Here is a 14,889-nt window from a genome sequence, read left to right as displayed (position 1 = left end):
CGGACCAGCTGCGTCGAAAGCAAGCAGGAGGGTTAAAAAAACAAACCAAAACACACAGACAATCTGCTCGCTGATCATCCTGCTATGAAGTAGGTCCTTAGCAATGAACCGACTCGGCTCACAGCCTCCTCGTGTAGGGGCGATGCTGTTCTATGTTAACAGAGCTTTCATCCGACCCGAGCTGAGGCGCTACCCCACGACGTGTCACAGTGCAGCCCCGCGGTGCCGGGGGCGGAGGCGGCGGCGAAGCTCAGCCCCACGCCCGGGCGCGTGTGCTCCTCACCCCGCGCCGCTCAGCGCCGGGGGCGGGGGGGGAGCGAGGAGAGGCGGGCGGGCTGCGGAGCGGGGCCGCTTTGTCTGCGGGAAAGTTTAGCGGCGAGGCGCAGCCCCGGCACCTGCCGAGGGGCGGCGGGACCCGATCTGCGGCGCCGCCTTCCCTCCCCGCAGCGCGCTGCTCTCCCTCGCTCGCGGCCGGCCATGGGCGCCTGGCTGCCGCTGTGCCTGCTCGGCGCCGCGCTGGCCGCCTCCGCTTCAGGTGAGTCGCTGCCCCGCCGCGGGCCCCATCCCAGCGCCGGGGAAGGACGTAGCGCTGAGGAGAAGCCCCCTGCCGCCTTTCCCCGGGGCTTTCGTTTCGCCCCCCCGCCATTTTGGGGCGGTGGGGAGGGCATTGCCGCCGAGCTGCGGGCGGGTTATTCCGAGGAGGGTTTTTAAGGGGACAGAGCTGGGAGCTGCCTGTCCCGCTGCTCGTCGCAGGTGGTGGCGGAGAGCGGCACCGTGAGACCGTCTTGTGGAGGGGGAGAGCGGGATACAGGCATCGCTGCTGCTCGCTTGAGAGGGGTGAGGTGCAACTTCTCGCCTCGAAGCGTGCTCACGGCGTTGAGCGTTGGTTTCTTAGGTCACGTTAAAATACAATATATGTTTTTTTTATGGCGTTCTGTATTTTGTGAGGAGCAGTGCGAGGCTCCGTGCGGTGATCTGATGGCAGCTGTCAGCACAGCACTGACCTTATGGCTGTCTCAGGTTTGGGAGTGCAGCGCGGCTCGTTGTGCTGTGATTTTGCAGGTTTGTTCTCAAAATGCAGCTCCCGGTGTGACGCTAGTTACCACCCCCCATCAACCGCCTGTATCCTGTGTGCCCAACAACTACACAGAAAGTTTGGGGGTTTCTTCCCTCGCTCATTCCATTTATGAAAGGCACTGATCTTTGGGGGCTCTTTAGGATCAGTTTTGCAACCAATGATGTGGAGTTGCATGGAAAACTGGGATGCTGCAAAGGACGTTATTGTTTAACGTGTGTTGCGAGGCCCTGGGCTCGGGGCAGAGCTGCTGGGTGGGATGTTGGAACAATAGGAATAACTGAGAACAACAAGAGTAAAAAGTTAGGATGCACGTGAAACTGAGGATTTATCAAGCCTTGTAAAGATCTTTTGTCTCTGAGTGTCCTCCTTTGTAACTGGTGAGGGAGCGAAATGCGCCTTTAACAGAGAGAGCAAGAAGCAAGCTCTGTCTTTGTGCTTGCACGTGGGTTGAGGTGAGCCTGTGTGCAGAGTGCAGTGGAGGCAGTACACATGCTGTTCAGGCAGCTGCTCTCATTCCGTGCCTTGCTCTGTGCTGTAGACACGATGAGATCCTTGGCACACGACTGCTCTCTTGCAAGGTATTCACAAGGCTAGGCACAGAGGGCCCTACATGCAATAAGTAATTGAAATGGGAAATGCTGGTGGGTTTGGGTTTTTTTCTTTTTTCTCTTCCCCGTCCCACACTTTTTTTTATTTTTTTTAAGGACTTCAGGTCCTTAGTGTGGGCTTCAACACAATAGTTCACCTTTCAGGATTTTAAATCATTGTTTTGGCTCTTTTAAGGAACTGTAGTTGTTAAGTTACCAAAAAAGGAAGGACAGTGAAAGCTTGGATGTTTTACTCTTGAAAAGAGTTAAATAATTGGTGTTGAGTATGATTTCTCATGTGCCTTCCGGTCGTGAGTGACTTTGTAGTGTTTTGCGCTGAATTTTGAGGTGCAATAGGATGATGAACTTTGAAATTACCTCTTCTCAGGGGAGAGTGTGGAGCGGCAAGAAGGTAACCGCTATTTCCAGAAAGCAAATGCAGCATCATGAAGTTGAGATTTCACTAAGTTTATCCTGAGTTGCTATGAGATTCAAGTGAATGAATGAACAGGTAATTGTAGGTAGTCTTAGTTGGGCTCAAATCCCTTGACACCACTAGGAAAATGCAGGGCTTGTTTTCCAAATGCCAGGTGGCTAACCATGTAGCTCAGGGTGCTGCAAGTGGCACCATGCAACTCAGTGTTTCAGCATGCAGCTCTCTTCTGCACTCAGTGAGTATGAGAAAGACAGGGCTCGATTTGTCTGTTGTCAGCATGGGCAGAAAACTTCCTGCTGGGTTTGAAGGAAGCACGACTAGGCTCTTGTGGCTCGTCTTCTTGTCGAAGGAAAGTAATTCCTGGTGGTGCCTTTGCAGTCTCTTGTTGCTCAGCTGAGGACTGGCTCAGAGGAGGAGCTCTTGATCTGAAGCAATGTAGCTCCAAGGTTTTCTGTACAAATTTGTTTAATCTGCTTTTTTTCTTTTGTCAGGGGGGAAGGGGGAAACACTCTCTGACAAGGGGTTTCTTAGTTGTCTGGGTGGTCCCTTGAGGCAGCTTTTCATCTTTTCAATTTCTTGGGTTGCTTCTGATTTCAGATTCTTGTCACATTTTCAATAGACAGATACATACTGTTGTTTGAGAATGGCAGCTTCCCAGAAAATAAATGGAAAAACTGTCATTCAACTTACTCGTGGTTTTCTTTTCTAACTTCTTATTTGATTAATTGAAGTACAGCATATCAAATGTGCTTGAATTGGGTGCACATCTCCCTATCGCTTGCTTGGAGATGCTTCCCCTCATCCAGTGGTGTTGGTAGTGAGAAGCCTGGAGGACACAGGAGTGTGTGAGCCTGTTGATAGGGGAAATGTGTCTCATTGCACGTGGAGTGATTTAGTAGCAGGAATTCATGCCAGCTCTTCTCAGATTCACAATGTTTTTATGTGGATATTTGTGTGCTTATTTGTTTCTCCTGTAAATGGTAAAGGGATTTATAATCTATGATTATAACAGCGCAGAGATGAGTCTGCTCTTTAGCATGCAAATTAAATGCCATGTAACCACATAACTGCAGTTTTAAGAGTTGTATTTTGCCCTTGAAGAGCAGTGGCTCCCTGTATTTCATGGAGAGCTCAGGACATCAATCATGGTAAAAATACAATCATAAGCTGCATCTTATGTGTATGTTGTGAGAATTTCTATCTTAGAGGAGGCAGCTGTTACGGCAGCCAAGGGAGATAAGATTTCCCCCATCACCTGAGTGGCACCAGATGTTGGATTTTGTCTCCCATCTGAGAAGGTTGTAAGGTTATTGTGGGAATGGATTGGCCTGATCAAAAAGAAAAATCTTCTGCTTGGTGACGGTGTGGTTTGGTCCTTTTGAGATTAATGTGTCCCCCAGTTTCAATGCACTATATTCTGCCTCATGTTTACTGGGTTGTGAGGCTCCGCTTGTATGACTGGGAAGTGGTGGTGGTTGATGGTTTCTTGATTGTAACCTATTTTCTGGTTTTGTCCTGCAGGTGCCTGTGTCTATCAAGGCTTGTTGTTTGAGGTAGGTAACCTGAAATATATTAATGCTGGTTGAAGTGGTCTAGAAGGTGCTGTTGAACTTGAGTCTGACTGTTGATTTAGTCACCTCTTCCACTAGGGATGGGTGATATTATAGCTGGTCGCAGAGCTGTGAGTCTTCGTCCTTCAGGGAGAACAATGGCAAAATAAGTTCTTCCCTCAGGGCAGTCAGAATTCTCACTAGGTCTTAGCGAAACCAACCATTCTCCATCTCTTTATTTGTGTGAGATTTTATGGCTCCTGGAAGATACAGATTTTAAGCATGCAGTCCTAAGCAGGACAGAATAGTCTTTTCTAAATTGTCTCGGTAATGTTAGGTACATTCTGTGTTTAGTTGTTATTTTTTTTGCCTTAAATTAACGGGGTATTAATCATGGCACTTGAACAAATTATTTTTCTTTCAGCTAACTATGGTAAGTAACACGTACCTCGACTCTTCTTTCTAAACCCAAAGTGTTTTGTTTTGTAGTCTTCCTCTGTATGTACATACTCAGTGAATAACTTCATAAATAGAAATCTGTGCTTCTTGAAAAACTGCTGTGTTCTGTAACACTTTTCCTCTTTGCATAGGTACTTCGGGCTCAAAGAAAATGGGCTAAAAGCTTGCTTTTCTGGATTGTTTCTGTTCCAACCTCTGGTCCTGCAGCTGATTTGCTCAGAGATTGGTTGCTCTAGTCTGGGAGGCAGCTTGTAGCAGTGTCCCAAAAAAACCTAGAGTGTTTCTTGTGATCTTTAGCTGTTGGACACATGCTGTGTGTGAAGTACATGTGACCATTGTATGGATTTTGACTTTCTGTCCTGGACCCTTGGTCTAGGAAGTCTTGTCGCCCTAAGAGGGAAACGTGGGGGCCAGTTGTTGGGGGTGGATGTTTTGTGTGGGTGGTTTGGGGGAAGCCTATCAGGCCAAATGAGTTTGCTTCTGTGAGAAATGGGATGTGTAGCTTCAGTCTTTTAAAAGCAATTGGAAAGCATCTGGGCTCTTAATAAACTGTATTACAGAACACTCTTTTTTAAGCAGAGCAGCTTACTGCGGGCAGTTCTTACTGATGTCATTCACAATTTTTTTGCTTTCTGTGCTTCTATTGTTCTGATGCTCTTTCCCTACTCTTCTCTTTCAGCTGTGTTTGAAAGGCTGGTGCAGATCTTGATATCCTAACATAAAGTTTGTACATGAAGACTATGGGATATCTTGCATTACCTATGTCTTATTTAAAGAATTTGCTTGCAGTACCCTTGACTTTATAGAGCTGTTTGCAAGAGCAGACACTGTCCTAGTCTGGGACTGTGTGAGATTCTCATCTGTTCTCTGAGTTGGAACACAGGTGTAGAATTCCTCACTAGTGATGCTGCTGCATGCCCAGAGGGGAGCAGGGTATGTTAGGGAATAACTTTGTGGTTTTAGTGTTTGTGTATGATCGTAGGAAGTTGCTTATAAAGAAATGTCTTCATTGAAGAAATGCCAGTGCTGGGCAAACCTACAGACTGAGGATATTATCTTGATAGTATCTGTTGTGGAGGAGGAATGTGCCTTTACTTATGCTGTGTGTTTACTCACAGAGAAGACATCTTTTCTGAATGACAAGGAGATGTCAAGTCAAACTTTGCAGCCTCACCTGATGGCTGTTGCCTGCAGTGACTGCACTGCAGTGTGCCCGTGGCACTGAAAGAGTTGTTCACTTCTCCCTGCAAATACATCTGCAGAAACTTCCTTAAATTATGGTTAGAAACCTTTTTTTTTTTTCCTTTCAGCCTCATACTACTCAGGGTTTCTTTTTATTTATTTATTTTTGTTTCTTTTCATGTGTCATAGACAAGTAACTGTAAGTGAGCTGCTGTTATGTTGTTATAGGACTTGCTGCAGGTCTTGCTTTATGTCACATGGCTGTTTTCCCTCTGCAGCAAATGCAGGCTCTTGAAATCACTTGAGAAATCTTTAGAGCATGAATCAAGCATTCACATATAGTGAGTGCCACTATTGCACTTGAATCCTTAACATTGAGGAGAGCATTCTGCATCTTGCTTGACTGAGTTAGCTGATTGTGTATCAAGGGTCAACTTCTATTCATGCATTTCCTCTGAGGAAAAACATATCTTTATGTTTTGTTCCCAACTGTGTTGAGGAGGCTTCTGTTATTCCCTCTTTGTTAATCTTTGAGAGAGTTTTGAGGTCCATACAGCAAGCACAGCTGCGTCCTTTGTTTAGCAGAGAAGAAACTACACACTGTGGGTTGTTCTTAGCTGGAGGACGGTGTTGGTGGGGATGAGGAGACTGTTGTGCTCTGGTGAAGGAACAAGTTTGGAGGAGGTATTGGTGAAGTCCATCAGCATTGTTCTTCCTTTTAGCTTATGCCAAGGATGGTTTTCAGCGGGATGAAAGGGGAAGAATAGGGTCACGATTTAAGGTATTACTTGGGTTAGAAGACAAGCGTGGTTTCATGAATTACACTTTCTATCTGCTAAGCTTTGCAATAGCGAAGGACAGATTAGCTGAGCATGTCCAGTCAACTTTTATTTCTGTTTTTGTTAAAACGTGGTTATGGTTTGTTGCAATAGCTGCTGGTGATGGGTGAATTTCTACGCTGATGGACTGATTTGCAAGTTTCCAGATACAGTATTAGACAAGTGCTATACGTGTTAAAGCAGCAGCTTCTCTTGAAGTGTAATACGGTTTTAATCTTGAAGTTTGAATGGAAATCACAACAATAAGGAATAAAAAGCCCTAACCTTCCACAGTAAATTCTACTTTACGTGTGCTTCTACCGAAAATTTATTTTTCCATTTTCATTTAAAAGCCTAACTCTAAAATGGGGTTGAAGGTTGAAGTTCTTAACTGACTTAATGTTTTGAAAGAAGAGACTTAGTTTAGCAATTGTGCTTTTTCCAGAGAAGGGAAGAGACTGTGTAGTAGCTCTTCTGATAGCTGAGCTTTTAATCATTCTGTTCATAAAAATCACAGGTTCTCAAACATTTGTTGTATAATTACAACTTTGATCAGCTGTGTTTTAATTAAACCACAGGTTGAGCTGATGATCTAGTGGTAACATTCTTGAAACCATGGCAAAGGGCTGGAACAATAGAGGAAGACATTAGAACAAAATAGGAGAAAAGTACGGACATAGAAGATGAATGAGCAAGAATCAGCCTCTTGCACAACAGGTCACAGAACTGTAGGGGTTGGAAGGGACCTCTAGAGAACAGAGTCCAGCCCCCTGTCTGAGCAGCTCCCTAGCCCAGGTTGCACAGGTAGGCGTCCAGGCGGGCCTTGGACGCCTCCAGAGATGGAGATTCCTCCACCTCTCTGTGCAGCTGTGCCACTGCTCCGTCACTGCACTGTGAAGAAGTTCCCGTGCACATTTGTGAGGAACGTGCTATGCCTCAGTTTGTGACCACTTCCTCTGCATAGGTCCAAAGGTTTTTCTTTAAATTAGGATTATGCTTAGTTTATTTAATTTACTTCAATGACTAGTGTAGTTAGAGGAAGACTTCTTGCTTGATCTTTTCTTCTCAGTTGCCAGGGTCTGAAGAAGAATGCATGTGATGTTGTTATTGCTGCATGTTACAAAGTTTGTGAAAACAGTTTGAAGTGTTCTGGCCTGACTGACTACATATAATGTGTTTTTAATATGTTCATAAGAAGATTTTTTTGTCAATAGGAACAAAAAAGATAAGCATAAAAATCCTGAACTTGCTTAGGTGTGTTGTTACGTAAACTCTAAAGGAAGTCTGATATCAAGTTGCCTTTTTTTTTTCCCCACTATTTCCATCTGTACCTTGTGAAAGGGCAGGTATAATTAGAAAATGTTTCTTCAAACATGAAGTAATACATCCCATTCTGAATAGCTTCTATTCTAAATAAATTGACTACTTAGAATACAACTTTATAAGATGAAGACAACTTCTGTTTAGGAAACAGAAGAAATTAGAGTAGCAATGACGGGGTAGCAACCTCTTTTTAAATTTTTTTTTTTAGAAGGATACCAAGTTAATACTGGAAAAATAAAATGAGAATCAGTGATAACAGTTGAAAATTTTCTTAGTAACTTTTAAGATGGTGAAAATCGCTGATTAAAAAAATGTGTTTTAATTGCTCCTACTTAGCCTGTGGGTTACATCCTCAGCTCCTCTTGAGAACAGAACTATAAACTCCTGTTTATAACATGCAAGTAATATTCTGTAGCTATAAACTCTAGTTTACAGCAGCATGAATCTCTGCTGTGTAATGTTCAGATGAGTGTTTTACAGAGTGCTCTGTTGCTCTTTTTGCTGGGGTTCCTCTCGGAGCAGTCAGCACTTCCAATTTGCTTTTCTGCAGATGACCTTTTTGTCATGAGTGTTAAGGAGGTCATGAGTTGTGTGGGAGACTTATGAGGTTGTGGTAGTTTTTTCCCTGCTGTTGCATGTTCTTATTCTTGCAGAGTTAAGATCTGAATGATGCCCTATGATAATCTTTATTTATTGAGCAGATCGAATTAGATGTCGTCACTCTCTCAGGTAGCTATGGAGAGGCCAGAGCTGGGGGGTGAATTTGGTCTATCAGGGTTCTCATTCTGCAGTGCTGTTGTCTAGCCTCTCACATCATCAGGCAAGTGCATAACAGTAAATAATGTTTTATGTGTATTGCATAATATCCAATTTATCCTTGCATGATATGGCTGTGAATGGAAGTGCAAGGTGATGGAAAATATACCTCTCGTTTTACATGAATTGTATGTCATTCAGGTTTATTAATGAGACACTTCTTACGTAGGAAATGCCTTCCTCAGGGATTTCAGAGTGCTGAGATGAACTGAAGATGGAAAATAAAGATGAAAGTACCTACTTGAAAAGTGTTGTGTGGTTGGTTGTTTTTTTTTTTTAATAATACGTGTGCTGCTCATGTTCTTTGTGTTCCTGATAATAATAGCATAATATGGGGGAATGTGGGTAGGCTCCATGGTTTTTTTTATGGCACGAGTTAAAAAGCTTGGATGTAAGATGAATAGTTTTCTCCTGGGGATGTACTGAAATCTCGTCTCTTCTTCAGTTAAGAGTTACTACTTGGTGGATCAAGGCACACGTTTTAGTATGATGTAATAATTCTTTTCAATATGAAAACCACTTCACTATAAGACGTGCAATTTTTTTTGGCTAGGACTATAAACACCACTTTTACAAGGGAAAGAATGCTAGCAGCATAGCTGAGCGCTGGTATCATCCAGTGTTACTGTTTGTTTTATTTGTAGGATCTTGAAACGGAACTTGTTCTCAATAATAAACAGCATAGAGTTAGAACCTCAGAATCTATTTATGTATTTTATGTTGGTGTAAGGAATATGATGTATTATATAAAGGTGATCAACATAGCTTGCACATCAGTCCCTTTTTTAGTTGCTTTTCATTTTTTACCCCTGAAAAGCAATTGTGGAGCTCTAACACCATGGTGTGATTATCCCCTCGATTAACAACTCCTGCAGTGAAGTCCTGGAAAGTTACTGTAAGTTTCTCCTGAAAAGCAGGAAGGCTCTGCTGGCACTACACTTCTGCCAAACTGGTAGGAGAGAGAAGTTAAGCTTCAGATGGAAGGCTCTGCTTCTGACTCCGAGCTGTCTATGAGCCATGCCTTAGAGGGGCTTTTGTGTTTCAGTGGTACTGTCAAGGTACTAACGTATCAGAAATGAGTGGTGTGGTAAATAGTGTACTTTGCACGTGCTTGTCTACGTGAAGAAACCAGTAACCAACACCAGTGGCAACTGAACGGTCTTCTGCAATGAATGACAAATTTCTAGGCCACTGGCACTGTTAACAGCTGCTTATGCACTGTCTTGTATTAGATACAGTCTCCAAAAGGAGACTAAAAGCAGTCTCCAAGAGGAGTAGCACAGGGACTCGTGTCCTGCAGTCCACTCTCTGAGGGAGTGATGTCTCTTTCCGCCAAGACGCTACAGAGTGGTGGTGCTGGTGTTTTTGCCTTAACATCTAACTCGATGCAGCAGAAGCAAAGCTTATGTCGTTGTGTGCTGCGAAATGGATGCCTTGCAGCTCTCTCTGAAGTGTGCAGAGAAGAAACAAAAGAAATGTGGTCATATTATTAAGCTTAAAGCTAGTTCTGTGGTTTTTTTTTTTTTTTTTTTTGAGGCTATTGGAGACACTGGGCTTTCTACAGCTTGTGTTTTTTTACCTTGCAACTACTGAGCATCTGCTGGTTGTCATGTTCTTGTTTGCATGCGCTGGCAGAAGGCTTATGCTTTCATCTTTGTATTGTGGGAGGCAGTTTTGGATCAGCTGTGTTTGGAGTTTGGAGTCCTTACTGAGCTGTCCTGTTCAGTGTTTTCCATTTCAGTGATCTTCCTGGATGGCAGCTATTCATCCACAAATGTGGTCTTTAAGTAGATGATTAACGTTTAATGTCACAGTTATAGGCTCTATGCACCAAAGCCTTGGCAGATGTTGGATTTCTCAAAGGTTCATTTACCACTGCAACAATTCAACAGTTACTAGTCATTTATGAATTTCACAAATCATTTTGTCTTTTAACTCTCTAAAGACGCTGGAAGAGTCTTCTTTAGCAAGTGAGTCCTTGTAACTTCTCATTTAGTTTTTTTCTTCCTTAATTCCCCACGTGAAGAATTCCTGTTTTATTTCACTACGTTACTATATCAGGTTGTGTTTGCTCATTCCTTCCCTCTCCTTGACCTTCTCCAAACTTTGATCAAGGTTCCTGTTTATTTTCTCTTTAGAGTATGGCTTAGAGTGTCCAGTTAATTGTTAAAGGAAGTTACAGGAAAGAGTTTCTGCTGGTGGAAAATGCATGCAGTGCTTTTGAATGGGAAGTTGTGGACAGCAAAACAATGTAGGAAGCTATAGAAAGGTGACAGCTTATGTCACCTGTGGACCTGTCTCAAATGCATTTTCTAATTGAGCTGGCACAGGCAAGAAGCTCTGTGGTATTGGAATGTATGCTTAACCTGGGCCTTGCTGTGAAAGCTCTGGGGCTGTAAGTGCCAGCTTTGTAGCTGGAGGCAGTGTCCTGCAGCTGGTAAAAATGCTGGGTGAAAAAAAAATGTTATCTTCATAATGGGCTGTGTGATGAAAGTGGAGCTGGAAAATGATAGTCATCAAATCTTTAGTTGTGTTATGATCTGTCAGTGTGTGAAGACAGAAGCTGATGCTGTTCTTTGTGAAACACTGGAATGTGCCTACAGTTTGGGTGCAAAGCAGTTCTGTTCACTTGGGTTGGTATTGTATAGGTTTATGAACATCTCGGTGTGTTTGAGGCTTGCCTTTGTGTCTGGCAGTGACTGAACTGTGTGCCTGTTGTAAATACAAGTACACACTCATAAAAGAGAAGCAGCAATATATTTATTGTTATGAAATAGTAATTTGACACAGCTTAATCATAAATAAGGCAGTGACTTAACTAGATTTGAGAAGGCACAGTCTAGTTGTTTTTTACCATATAAGAGGATAGGGTTAAATACACTCATCTGGGAGACCCTGCCCTTGAGGTTTTTAGGCTCCTTGTCCCAAAAAGATAAGAAGCCTAGGTGTGTCTATATCCCAGTCCCAGTCTTGGTCAGTGGTTTTTATCTGAGGGATTATATGTGCACTACCAATCAAGGATATAATCCTAGTAGAGCTTACAAAGCTTAGTAAGCTGTTAGTCTTTTACTGATGATCTGTAATGTCAAGGAACCTCCTGGCATCCAGGCAGAAAGAACCTGTGCAGCAGGTGTAACCTTGAGATGTGTCCCTAATGAGGATAAGATCTGTTGGGCAGCTCACTGCCTTGCAGGAGATCTCGAGGGGCTCTTGGGCTGTGCAGTATTTATGGGATAAGATGGTTGATTCATAGCCATATTTGTTTACTGCTCACGAACTGCTGTCTGTTTTTGCCAGAAGTGGTGCGAGTTGGACATGCTTCCAGCTTGACCTGAGAGACATTGACCAGTGCTGTGGTTAGGTGAGCACACAGCCTTAAGTTACCCCTTGGCTCTTACATTGTTTCCCACAGATCCACTTGGGGCCATTTATCACTGTCAAAACCAGTCACATCCAACTGATGGTCATCTGCTGAAATGAGATGCAGCCATCACAACCACCACTGGTGGTTATCACTTGAGCAGGGTTACAGGAAGCAAAGAGCAGGCTGGGAGTGGGTGAATGCAGTGCTACAGTGCCACAAGCAGAAGATTCAAGAGGATACTCAGGTCAGGAGTGAGTGCTTCTCTAGAAGAGATTTCATTTTATCATTCTGTGGGCAAAATGTGCTACAATTTGATTTTATATTTCAACAGTCAGCACTTGCTTTTCATCTTTCTTTCTGGAGTCGTAAATGGCAACTCATTGAAAAACTGATTTCCCTTCTCCTCAGCCCAATAATTGTTAGCGGCGGAGATCAGCCAGTAGGCCACAGCTCTGGAGACAGTTATCTTATAGCTTTTATGGCCTACTGAAAAATCTGTAATGATATTCCTGGGATATAACGTTAATGTTCTCTAGATGACTTATTAAGGTCTTTGAACTTAACCACAAAGTCAATATAGCTTTAATTATTCCCAGACAGGATTTTACAGAAGTCGAGTTGACACTGTGAATACGTGTGTATATTAGCACCTTTAGGAGTGAGAAAATGAAGACAGAAGGCTGGAGCAAAGAAAAAGAAATCTGAACGTGTGTGGTTCATATTTTGTGTTAGAAAAGAAATGAGAAAGAAATATGGAAGGGCATTGTTAAAAAGGAGCCTACCAAGAGTGACTTAAGCTCGCTTGCTTGGAGCTTAAAGATGGGGAGGATCTGTTTTCAGTCTCACTGTTTTGTCAGTATCTACCCGCCCCTGCATGCATGCTTGCCAATCCCTGTGATGCAGTGTTGATTTTTTCATATGCCTTTCTTGTTGGTATACAGGGTAGGAGATGACTGTGTCTCTGTGATCCCTGCATGCCCTGCACATGTACTGTATATGTAGACATATCCCACTCACGGCAGATGGTGGGTAGAGAATTGCCTCTCCCTGAAGGGAGATGGCAGTTCGGTCTGGCTTTCCTGCTTTAAGAACAAATCCCTTTCGGAAAACAGCTTTAAATGTTTGTGCTCTCTGTTGTGGCACACGGGAGCAAGCAATGGCCCTGATGTGCACAAAATGTTTTTTCAACTTCCTGTATATGGATGTGTATTCTGTGTGTTGCTCTATACCCTGGGCAAGTCTCATGGCAAACTGCTGTGATCTGTGAACTTGAGCTGTTGCCTTCTAGTGTTGGTATTCAGCTGGAGGGAAGCGGTCGTGTATGGAATTTGAGAAAGATGCTGTGAACACTGCTGCAGTTTTTAAAAGCTGAGAGTGCTTGTTTCTCCAGCAGCTATGCGTTCTGTCAGTGCTTTCAATTTCTGTTTAGTATCAGTCATCATAGGTTTATATCTCAACCATGATGTTTTCTTTTGAATGACATTGGACGTCATGCCAAGGTCTTTTGGGCTAGAGTTTTTTTTTCAGTAGTTTGAGAAATAACTTGCATTTGAAATGAGTGCCTTGGACCAGTAGAAATTTGCTATACATTTTTATGGTCTCCAGAGAACTTCTGGGTAGTGTTTTGTGAGTCAAATGACACAGGGTGAGTGGAAGTTGGGCACCCTTTTCTTGTGATGACGTAGAAGGATTCTGGTTTGTTTGTCAGTGGGAATGTTGGAGGCATCAAGAAGAAATGTTCTCTCTCTATAAAAATAAGCTTAGAGGAAGTTATTTTGTTTATAACTGAAATGGTTGGGATGGATTGAGTTTGTTCTATATGTTCTGTAAGCTGCTTTCTGTGCCTTTGCAGTAGGATATCTAACAGTTGACATGGGAGTGAGTCAGGGCAAATGGAAAAGTCACTTTTTGATGGGTTTGTGCATCACCAAGGAACAGCAGATAGCTATGTAAAAGTTAGTTAGGATGTGATATTTTCCACTAATTCTCAAAATATTTTGCAGATCTATTAAGGCCAGGCTTTGCACTCGTGTTCCTGAATAGTCATATAGATAGCTAAAATGATTGTTTGGTGTTGAAAAACAGGACTTGGTGCTCTCTTGTTCAGGATCAAAACAGAACTACTTGGACTGGCAGAATCTGGAAGTGTTTATCCTATGCCTTATCCCTTCAGGTATGTTTTCAGGGAGACAACCCAGAGAAACAGTGAAGCTGTGAAGAGGAAAGTTGTTGATAGGGAACTTTGTTGCAGCTGTTTGCTCCTACTTGGCATATGTCAGCGAGCTTTAGGGAAAGTCAGCTTTGAACTGTTCTGGTGCCAGATTACATTTGCACATTTGCCAGCCTAGGCTGTGTTCAGAACCTCATTTCTCAACCTCAGAATATTTTTGGCGGACAAATTCTGATAAACTGGTCAGTGTCTGCTTGGTATTTTGGAATAGGTACTAGTGTTTTTATCAGTCTTAAAGCAAAATTGGACTGCTGCGTCTGAACAGGAGTCCCATGTTGAAATTTTTATCTTCAAAGTTGGTTTCATGCATTCTTTTATCTTCTTTTTCCTGTGAGTAATTTACATCTCTATTGGAGATGCTAGTATGAAACCCCCCTCATCATTACAGTTGTTTCACAGACTTGTTAAATTAAAAATTAACTTTACATGTGATTCTATGTAGCAGGCTTCCATTGGAAGACACTGTAGTTCTCTTAATGCTATGATTTATTGTTGAGCTGTAGATTAAGGAGACTTAACAGAATAAGATACTGAGCACTTACTCAGTTTTGTAGCTACTTCAGTGTCTTTAATCCTCTAACTATCCCTGTGATCTTGGCATCAGATCTATAACCATGTAGAGTACTGTGGCTAAAGGAAAGTCTTAGACATTTTAGAGGTCCTTAACTGAATTTCTGAGGATCAATGAGGAAAAAAAAGCTCCCCCTTCCTGTCCCACAAGAGGAATCATGACCATGTCTTACTTCTTCTGATATGAATTGGTAGTATTTTGAGCTAGATGTTCACTCGCTCAAAAGACCCCAGAAGTTTCATGAACTTTGTGTGTTTTAGTTAGATTGGTATTGAACTTCTTGCAGGCTCAAATTCAAAGAGATTAACTTGATCAGTTTAAGTTGGTATTGAGCATGAGTTTTCATTGATGTCAGTGGCAGCTGAAATTAAGGCATTGCAGCAAGATGACAAAGATAAGTTATGTTAGACCTTGCAGCTATATACATTCGTACCCATTTGTCACAGTTATCAAGCTAGAAATCTCCCTGAAACTT

At 42.8% G+C, this 14,889-nt stretch overlaps 1 protein-coding gene across 1 annotated transcript in view; it reads left to right on the top strand.

The window, feature by feature from the left end:
• Positions 1-454: 454 nt before the first annotated feature.
• FRAS1 (Fraser extracellular matrix complex subunit 1) overlaps positions 455-14,889 on the top strand; it is a 166,212-nt gene continuing 151,777 nt past the window's right edge. The window contains exons 1-2 of the mRNA XM_065736478.1: positions 455-535; positions 3,623-3,654. Coding sequence (XP_065592550.1) covers positions 478-535; positions 3,623-3,654 — 90 coding nt within the window. The 5' untranslated portion in view covers positions 455-477. The remainder of the gene's footprint in view (positions 536-3,622; positions 3,655-14,889) is intronic.

The sequence above is a fragment of the Cyrtonyx montezumae genome, unplaced genomic scaffold, assembly GCF_038088225.1.
Source record: "Cyrtonyx montezumae isolate F1298 unplaced genomic scaffold, pur_monq_1.0 scaffold_2, whole genome shotgun sequence".
In the NCBI taxonomy this organism is placed as follows: Eukaryota; Metazoa; Chordata; class Aves; order Galliformes; family Odontophoridae; genus Cyrtonyx; species Cyrtonyx montezumae.
The sequence above is the reverse complement of the archived record's forward strand: the minus strand, read 5'-3'. Positions and strand labels throughout refer to the sequence as shown.